The 10,756-nt window shown below is 33.7% G+C and overlaps 1 protein-coding gene across 1 annotated transcript; it reads left to right on the top strand.

Annotated features, from left to right (window-relative positions):
- The first annotated feature begins 6,163 nt into the window (after nt 1–6,163).
- On the top strand, nt 6,164–7,851 carry LOC140974589 (uncharacterized). The gene has a single exon (XM_073438152.1). The coding sequence runs from the start codon at nt 6,416–6,418 to the stop codon at nt 7,607–7,609; it is 1,194 nt and encodes a 397-aa protein (XP_073294253.1). The 5' UTR covers nt 6,164–6,415; the 3' UTR covers nt 7,610–7,851.
- Nucleotides 7,852–10,756: the final 2,905 nt, after the last annotated feature.

Raw genomic sequence — 10,756 nt, 5'->3', positions numbered from 1 at the left:
TATTAATTTGATGTCATTGTATAAATTAAAGTAATTAAATTTAAAATTAAAAATAAAAATAAAATTAAAATAATAAATATCTTGATTGATTTAAGTGCTCTATTAATAATCCTATTAAACTAACGTAGAAAATAACTTAAAGAACATCATGAACATTATACAAATTATAAAACCAAAAAAGGGTAAAATAGTAATTTTACAAAGTAAAATCAAAATAATAATTAATTTGATTGAGTTAAGTACACTATTAATTATCATATTAAACTAATATGAAAAATGACAATAAACAAAACGGTAAAATAATAAGTTTACAAATAAAAGTCACATATTTATAATAATAAAATAAAATAAATAGATGTTAGTAATATTAGCAATTTTTTTAAATGTACAACATTATGTTAAATTTATAAGTAAAATNTAAATAAAAAGGTAAAAATGTAATCTCACAATTCAAACTCATATATTTATAATAGTAATAGATAATAGATATATATATATACACACACATATGTGTGTGTGTGTATATATATATAATGAACATTTGAGTTGGGATATGTCACAATAATTTCAAGTAAATTTCATAAATATATTCCCTATTATAGGCCATTTTCAAAAACACTTCACTCTAAATTATTCTATCATATATATATGTGTGTGTGTTGCACATGCCTTGATTCTCTGAAACATTAAATTTAAAGGTGGAGACCTTTCGCCGGTCAAAAACACAGTATTCTTGATTGCCTTTCCACTCCTTTTAGGTAAAAGTTTTGGTAAGAGTATACTTAACTTAATCTACAAGTTATTAAAATTTTAAATATTTAAACAGTTCTGAGATACTTACAAGTAATCGGTGAGATTTAAAACTTAATTTTAAAATTTATAAGGCATCAAAATTGTAATTTGTAGTCTATACAAATATTCATATTATTTCTATCATGTTACAAAATTTTTATATATAGAACTAAATTTGTTCACCAATTGATCATCAACATAGAGATTAACTCTGATATCATTGTTCTGTTCTGTCACCAATACACTTTATGAAAAACGAATTTATAAAGAATATTTGAACAACTTATATTCCCATTGTATCTTCTTGGAAATTCATGATGTAGCCAACTTTGAGTTGATTTTGGTTTTCCCCGTTATATTGTACATGATAATAATAATAATAATAATAATAATGCAAAAATTGTGCTAGTGAAATCAATATGACAAAATTAATTTTTGTTTGAAATTAATGGGTAATTACGCCTATAATTACAATTTTACGACCAAATAACAATAGAAATAGTGTAAACACTGATGATATGTTGAAGCTAATTAAACTTGATATATCTTAAGTAATAATGTTCCGCATTTTATTTTCATTGTGATATGAAAAGAAATGTAACGAGAATACCTTCTATAAACTCTATCATCTCAAAAGCACCACGTACGACATATATGGTAAAAATTAGTCAACAGTTCAATATTTTTTTTTAAAAAAAACAAACGAAAAATCTTTATGTTTCCAATCGAATTCTCCTTACCAAAATTAATCTCTAAAATCCTACGTAGTACACTAGCAGTATTGTATATAATAATTGACTACATATTGATTACAGATGAGATCAAGCCAAATTAAGATGTCTTATTAGCACAAAAATGGCTAAAGGCACTCAACCTTATTAATTTCTGATAAGATAATGTGAAATTCAGAAACAGATTCCTAAAAGACTTTCCATTTTACGGATGTAGAATGATCGTAAACCTATTCACCTCAAAAGAAAGGAATATTAATGATGAGTAGGGACATATATGTAAATAAATAAGAGATGTTACAAAATTTTGATTATGAATACTTGGAACTAAAACCATTGATATCACAACACAAGCAATATTACACTATTGGGTGCTTGGATTTGTGAGTGCTCACCTGATCGAAAGATGAAAAGGAATCTCAAAGTGTATGTTTTTGTTTATGGATTCCATGCGCCTTCTTTTACTTTATTGGTATCATTATTTTTTAGAAGTGTTAGGTGGTTAAAGTGAAAACCCCTCCACTTTCCTTTGAATTTAGAGTAAAAACCCATGAATATTTGTTGAAGGAGGAGTTGGATTCCACTTAGAGTGCTTGATTTATGTGAACAATACATTGGTTTTGGGACACAAACATGCTCCCAATTCATAGATATAAAGAAAATCAATGTCCAAGAACTAAATCAGCTTTTTTATCTAGACGTGTAAAGAAGGCCTTCCAAATATAAATTCAATCAATGTGTAAACTATATTGATGGAAGGGACAGACACAAAAATAGAGGCGATAAGAACAATATAGAGTGAGTGCTTCAAAAAGTTTATAATTTCTCGAAAAATATATATTATTTAATTTTTTTAAAAAAAAAAAATTAGAATTTTGTAAACATCTATATTTTTCGAAAAGTTATAAACTTATATATATACATATATATATATTGTATAGCCCGTCTTGATTGGTGGCCTGGCCTAATAAAATAATTTCAAGTAAATAATAATGCCATATAGACACCAATAATTGGTGGAAAAAAGGCGCATCTCTCCCCATAAGTACCACATTAAGTAATCACTAGTTCATTAAACAATTACAATTAGACTTGAATACATATCAAAAGAACGCAACTGAGAATATTATATATATATGTCTAATCTTTCTTATTGGCCTTAATCTAAGGAAGATCTCAAGAATATTCAAGAACATAATCACATATTATAAAGTTTTTAAAGTGCAACAATAATGTGAGTGAAACACTTGGACCTTGCTAGCTAGCTCCTTACATTGTGAAAAGTGGTGTGCATACATTATTCGGGCATTTTAGGGCTATATTTCATGGAACGTGTCAAGTAAATTAAGAATTTGGGTCCCCACATCGATGCTCGAGCCGAGGTGGTACTGTTGATCCTCGATCGGTTGTCTATGGACGGTTTCATTTCCATGTGGTCAAAAGTGACCAGGTTGGAGCCGACAGTGCGATATAATGTTGGGATGCTGGAAGTTGCCCTTTTTACTACCAAGATTCTGTATTTTTCAGGATTTATTTTAGTACTACTTTCACAATGCAGGTAACATGGAACGTGTACTGTGTGTACACCGTGAAACTTGCTAAATACTAGCTAGATTTTATAATTAACGCAACTCTAGTGTCCACTTTCCATCGATATTGACGTAAGTTTTACTTTTGTAATATATTGAATTTCGACATAACATTACATTTGGAGCACATAGAGTAGAAAATATGAATAGACCATGATTAATTCAATTTGTTAAAAGAAATTCTTAATTTTATAAATATTTATTTGGTTACTTTGGATAACGAAATGTTATACTCTCAGTCCTAGGTGTATGAATTTAGAGATGACATTGAGAAATATTGTACGTGAAAGATTGATACTTCCACAAAATTTTTGATGCTTTTCAAATTATATTACATTATGTTTCTTAAAGATGCTATTATGGGATTCAACATCTGGATTCTAATTAGGAATCTGGACTTTTGGTTTGGTGGGCTGATTCGGTTTGGGCCAGGACTGGATTTGGTGGAGAATCGATGAGAAATGGTTTTGCAACGTATTTTTAAGCTGTAAACAAAAAAAAATTTACAATTTCAAAAATAAATAAATGTTCAATACTCTCCATATTAATTGGTGGCTATTTTTACGCTGATTTGTTAAACAAAGAGCCTGCGGACTTGATAAATAATAGAGAGAAACATTTAATTATTACATTTAGCCATGGAAAGTGTCATTTTTCTGTGTCACTAGCTATATTATTGTATATTCTTCAAGTACACCTCGTTTCTCTTTCAATGACTATAATTACCACATAGGGGTTCGGATTAAACAAGAAACAATTTCATTTTTATTTTTGGAAAAAACATACACAAAATTTAAAGAAAGCAGGAAGAGAAGTAGGTTCTTTCCGCAGGATCCATGCATTGGTGAAATCAACCAACTCCGCAAAATTGTTTTCACGTACGAAATCTTTAGAGTAGGATTTAGATATCGCTATGAGGTTTCCGAGTCGGTACTGCACTTTCTTTTCTTCGCGGACGTCCGAACTGCACGTGATGGGATGCAAGCAATGTTTATGGCATAGATTTAAACGAATTAAAAGGTTATATTCTAAAATTTAGGATACTTACTGGGAAGAAGGAACAACAAAATTGACAAGAGAAACAATAAGATCCCTTTTGCTTCTTTTGATGTGCATGGCGTTCCGCCAACATTATGGCGTGCTCGGGCGGAGGGACACGGTAGATTAGATCTTTGGGAACTTGAACCACGTACGTTGCTGGTTGAGATGATACAGGTAAAGGGTCGTCATCTTGTGTAGGCGAGCCACTTCTGGTGGATTCGGGTAAAGGGTCCTCTTTTGCATGTGAGATAACTTTTGTGGTTTCATGACTTTGGATGGTATCATTTCCATCGTAGCGGGGTCCCTTTTCTTCATCTGTAAAAGACCTCTCCCGCTCCTCCATGGATGTGAGAAGGGGAGAGAAGGAAGATTGTTGGTGAAATGGAGGGAAAGGGTCGGTATAATTTACAAGGGAAAGAATGTGAGGTGGAGCATAGAATTAGCCATTAGGTGTGTGTTTAAAGTGAGAACAAATTTTTTTGAAATTTGATGAGTCCAGGAGAATCTTGATGCGGCATAGGCCGTTGGATAGCTCATAACATTTGGGCTCCATATAATCTCATATTACTTGACCAGTTTATCTCACCACAGCTCATGTTTCAGTTTTCTTGTTGGACGAAGAATGATCAACATATAAATTCATTAATATTTGAGGTGGTGTTTGGATTCAAGGAGGTATTTTCTGTGAAAGATTTAAAATGTTTCTATGTTGGAACGAATGATTAAATTCATCACAATGACTCAAAAAATAATTATTCGAGAATCTATACATAAAATAGATAATCCGAGAAATTTAGATCCGTAACAACTTTGAGTTCAAGCACAGCAGAATAGTCATTATATTGTTCATGATCTTGTCTAGCTTGAATAAGCCTTGAAATATTTGCTAATTCTTGTATTCCACATTCTGTCGCTCCTATACGTTATAATATTCCTCCAAGAATCTTATATCGGGGCAATGATTATAACATATAATCCATACCACAATGATCAAATAGTTCGACCAACTACAAGCAAGAAAAAGCAAAAGAAACTAGCAGTAGAATAATTGAAGAAGGAAGAAGATAACGAGGGTTAATTTATCATCTTCGAACTCTACAACATGATATAGAGTAACAACAGGTCACAGAAGATCAACGTAATTAATCTTGCAGATAGCTGTCCATTTCTCAGTCCTAGATCGGCTTAAAGAACCGTTCGAAAGTTTGGCTGCGGACTCCTGTAAGTATTTTATAATGTGCATCATATGGGACCTGGGAATATGAAAAATCTGGTTGATTCATGTATGAAAGCATGGACGATGTGCAAACCGTACATAGTTTGATTGCACTTAATCAGGACCGAGAGAGTTCCCCATCCCACTTTTCTGGAAGGGCAAGTGTTAGTAGACGGGACTTCTATGGTTGCTGGAAGCAGCAGCACTTGGAAATTCAGAACAACAAAGAGATTTTTTCGAAATTTCATGACAAAGAATCTATCGATTGGGTGCAATAACTTACTCCAATCAAGGTAAGTGAAGGGTTCCTCGCTCCCGAAGTATAGAAGCTGTGAAAGAGAGAGTGTGAGAAATATTGGATCAGCCAAGATTTGAAGGATTCTTCGAAACATAAAGATTAAACTTTTGGGTATGAGTATGTTCATCATCATAAAAGTAACACAAACATGACATGTAGGTGTGATTATGGATGCAAATCAAATGCGAGTAAGAGGGAAAATTACTTGGCCGGAGTACGAAGATGTTTCAATAAGAGGACAAGGTGGATACCAAAGGCTCTCCGCTATATTTTCTGGAAGAACATAGTAAAACGGGGTGGTCGATTTAAAGCCGATTGCGATAAAAATACTCGAAACGAATCTGGTTAGAATTCCTGCATCCGTTACATTTTTTAAATTATTAAATAAACTAAATTTAAGTTGAAAAAATGTATCAAAAAATTTAAAGGAAAAAATCGTCCTCGTTAAATAATTTCTCCATAAATATAAATTTAAAGATAAAAAATTTCGATCTGAAATGTCTTGAAGTGTCATCGGGTGAAGCTTCAGTTTAACAAATGTATATACTACAATGTTGACGAAGGTGGGTGGGTCCGTTAAAGAATCGGATGAGCCCCACTAGGTCTTCCGTCTTGGTTTCTTTTCACCTCGGAGCTGAAGATCCCTAATCGCAATTCTGATTGAAATCGCTGTTTCTTTTAAGTTGGTGTGATTGAAGGCTAGTGATTTCATCTTTTCCAAATTCTTTAATTTGAACACAATTTGTTCATGATGTCTCTGATATATAGAAGTCGTATTTACTTGCTTTCGAGAAGTTATGCATCTGCATCTCAGCGCCATGTTTCCTATTCTTTTTCTCGCCTTCGTTTCTTCTCTACCTCATGGGAAGCGCAACCCTCGAACAGTCTTTCCGTTTCTGATTACTTGATTCGAAGACACCAATTCTCTCAAGAAACGGCGTCACGAATCGCCTCTATTTTAACTCGTCTAAACAACCCAGAAAAGGCTGATTCAAATATCTCAATCCTGAAAGAGAGTGGATTTTCGAAAACCCAATTGGAGAGAGTTTTGACCTATAGACCTTTTTTGCTTTCGGCGAGTACCGAGAAAGTTATCAAGCCTAAAATCAAGATTTTGCAGGATTTAGGCCTTTCAAAAAGTGAAATTGCCAATATAATCTCAAAAGATCCAGGGATTTTGGGTTGCAGTGCAAAGAATAGAGTCCTCCCTTCACTAGACGTGCTAAAGAATCTTTTTGGGTCCAACGCAGAGGTGGGGAAGCTTTTGAAGGTTTCTGGGTGGTTCCTCATAATGGATTTGGAAAAGACTCTGGTGCCCAATGTCAAGTTCTTAGAGAGCTGTGGTATTCCCATGAAGCAGATTGTTAATCATATCTACTTTTTTCCTAGATTTCTTTTACATAAACCAGAAGTTTTAAGGAAATGTGTTGATAAGGTTGATGAAATGGGAGTCAATAGGAGCTCTAAAAGTTTTATTTATGCTGTTAGGATTGTGCGTTCATTCAGCAATGTGAATTGGGAGCTCAAGTTGAAGGCTTTTCGGGATATGGGTTTTTCTGAAACTGATATTTTGAAAATGTTTCGGACCTCATCTCCGGTGTTTACAATATCAAAGGAGAAGATGAAGATGGTAAAAGAGGTTCTTCTGGCCTCTGGGAAGTACGATCTGTCAAGTATCGTTCATTACCCTGTTTCACTCATGTACAGCATCGAGAAGAGGTATAAGCCCCGGCTGCAAGTTCTAAGGATTTTGGAAACAAAGAAACTCATAGAAAATTGGCCTAGTCTTGGACTGCTTTGCACGATCTCAAATGCTCATTTTTCTGATAGATTTGTTGCCCCGTATTTCAATGAATTGGGTAAAGTATACATAGACGAACCCGGTGGTAAAGATAAAATAAACATGAAACAATTAGCATCTTTGTGGGGAAAATCAAGATGAGATCTTGGCATGTATTGTCCGCGAAAGTGTTGGTGCCTGTGGTGGGAACTGATTGAACATAATAGGTTCCTTGCTTTTCCACAGCTTGACTAGTATCTCTTATGTATTACCCAATCTTTCAAAACAGATTGTTTTTATTGTCGTTAGACTTGATTTAGATTTGATTAACGCCATTCTCTGCGGCTAAGGTGTTGCTCATTTGACGTTCATTGGAAATTAATATTTTTATCCGTATTGCTACTGATTTATTGAAAAAGTTCAGACATTTGATTGATAGTAAAACACGTTCTGAACATGATATACCTCTGTTCTTGAAATCTTGGTGTCATTCATAGCAAGCATGTAATAAACTTTGTCCAGCACTGCTGATGAAATGTCTCTTTCATTTTCTTTTATTGTCCCTGTTGCTATATGTGGTATGAAGTTTTAACGAGCATGTGTCATCCTTTGGAGACTAATGTTTATGGGAGGACTTTAAAAAATTTGTATGTCTGATGCTCCTTGTGGTTCCAGAAGTTTGACTTTGACTTACTGTTATGTCAACCCAGTCCGATGTGATGAAACATTTTCAGAATGAGCACATAATCAATTTGATTTGTTCTTTTTCATCAGATAGTCGTGGATACTGATTTGGTTTTTTCCACGAGGTGTAACGCCTGTTAATCTAAGCTAAACTTCATTCAAGTGACCTACAGTCTATTCTGGTTGTGGGAGATTTTCTTCTGAGTGAATTTCATCACCTTTTCTCTTCAATTAGTGGGTTGTTGCTCTGATCGCGAGAAAGAACTATGGATATACTAGCGATTGTAAAGGTACCACTTCAATTGTAAGGGGGTACTCAGAGGAGAATTTCTTGCATCTTGTTTGGAATGCTAATTTGATGCTTGGGTGCTACTGAATTATACTGCCACAATGTGGTTAGCCGCAAAATCCTTCTTTGTGCATTTTGTTGTAGGCATACCAGATATGTGAAGGTTCAAGTTTTTAACTTTCTGTTTATTGCCACCGCTCTCAACGAATAAACAATATTCAGGGAATGTCTGAAGTCCTTGTAATGATTCTGTCATCTAAATTAGTCTCCAATACTTCGGTTAGCGTGTCGTAATCTCCCGATAATCCAATCAAGAATATCTGCACGTCGTGTATGGAAACGGAATGATGCCATATTGATCTGGCTGTATCTAATACGTTAATAGATGTTTCTACCTTGTACTAGTGTTCTGGTTGACATGTCTTGGCAGATACTGGTTCTGCAGCATGAAAATAATAAAAACTTGGTGAAAATGGTCTCACAGCCGTCAAAACTGGTCAGGTCCAACAATCAAAACGGGTAAGGTGAAAAATTAACGGAGTTGGTTATGGTTTTAGTGGCCTGTCTGGCTGCGGGCCAACCCAAATAGGCTATGCACCGTCTCAAATTTATGACTTTGATATTAGTACGAGTCATCAGCAATGCACCACCACTGGTTGGTTGCAAAGTATTTTTTGTTGGAAAGATTTATGGAGTTGGAATCTTCACCAAATTATAGTAGTAATACATAAATATGATAACCAACCATTTTATTTACTACTATTGCTATTATACCAGTTCCAAAACTCAACTGCTCGATCCCCTCCATCCTGCCAACCCTGATACAAAGAAGCGAATGCAACAGAGCGTGCGCTAAGTTGAATCATTTATGCATTTAATTCAACTTATAAATCCTTTCTTGATATTGGTATTGGTCCACATGGGTTTAGTTAGGAATGTCTCACTATTCTAATCACAAAATTTATTTCCTCTATCAAATATATATTAATATGGCGAGGATTTTGGCCAAAAGATTATTAAAAATTATAGAATAGTTTGAGAGAAAATATTCATATATATCGTGCATATACATGTATTATTTAATATTGATAGATTACGTTAATTCTAAACACCGAACTTCAGTCAAATCTAATTATTCATTAATTATATATGAATCCAAAATCTTATAGTAGAAAGCCTGGAAGTATATTAAAAGTTAGTAAAATTATTTAATGTTACTTCTTCCCCTTTCTTTTCATCAGCCTTATTCAATTTGTTTGGCCGAGAAATTAAATTGGAGAGCAAAAGGTTGTGTCGAAACTCAAAAAAAAAAAAGAAACCATTAAGGAAAACTTGTTAAGCTGTCCCTCCATTCATGGCCATAATACTTGCAAAATCAAAAACTAATCCTCTTTCGATATAAAAGAACTGTACGATGCTCATACAGAATTTTTATGACTAAGTCATTCGCATATTAATTTTTTTAAAATATTTTTTTAACTGTTTTTGTTTTTTTTTTTTTGGATTATGTTAGTTATATGCTGCCTCTCGTTTCCTTTTGTTTTTCCTTCATATTCGATCGAGTGATCGTTTCCTTTTAAAATAACTCAAATCTCCTCCCAAAATTTGATAGATCCAAAGCCAAGGAACCAAAACCACTGCAAAAATAAACGAATACTATACCCCATGAAAGGTGGTAGAGATGGGACTGATTTCCTCATTTGCTTTCCGTCTAGAGCTCGCTTAACTTTGATGCCCAAAATTAGATAGATCGTATGTTTTAATTTGTGGTTGTTTTTGTTTTCTTTTATAAATAATCAACTTCCGTTTTTAATATTATGAATAATTGTTGTGAAGTGGATTTATTTTGTTATTATGTCTTTAGATTTTAAGAAGATGCATGATTTCTCAGTTTTGAAAATGTATTGCTACAACTACATTTGTATATATCAATAAAGTCTTCGTATATTTCTCATTTATAAATGGATTCAAATTAACTTTAGTTTGTTGAGAGACAGGGGGTCTTCACCATTTAACGACTTCTCCATATATAGCATATCGCTTCAAATTACCTGAACGATCATTAATAAGCATGACATTACCTGTGGAAGCCCGCGGATACGTGTTTCCATTTGCATCGAATTTTGGCTGATCACTAGAAATGGTGAGGCTCAAGTCACTTGAGGTGAAATCGGTTCTTTATTCATCTGTTCAGTGTAGAATAATACTTACGACGTAGGCCTGTTTTTTATCCGTATGACTGAGTCTGCAAGTGAATCCTCAAAAATCTCGGTAGTGATCCTCTTCTTGTCGAAATGCGATATGTCGACAGTGTGGTAGCTAGCTAGAGAACACCA

This window comes from Primulina huaijiensis, chromosome 3 (genome assembly GCF_012295235.1).
Source record: "Primulina huaijiensis isolate GDHJ02 chromosome 3, ASM1229523v2, whole genome shotgun sequence".
NCBI lineage: Eukaryota > Viridiplantae > Streptophyta > Magnoliopsida > Lamiales > Gesneriaceae > Primulina > Primulina huaijiensis.
The sequence above is the reverse complement of the archived record's forward strand: the minus strand, read 5'-3'. Positions and strand labels throughout refer to the sequence as shown.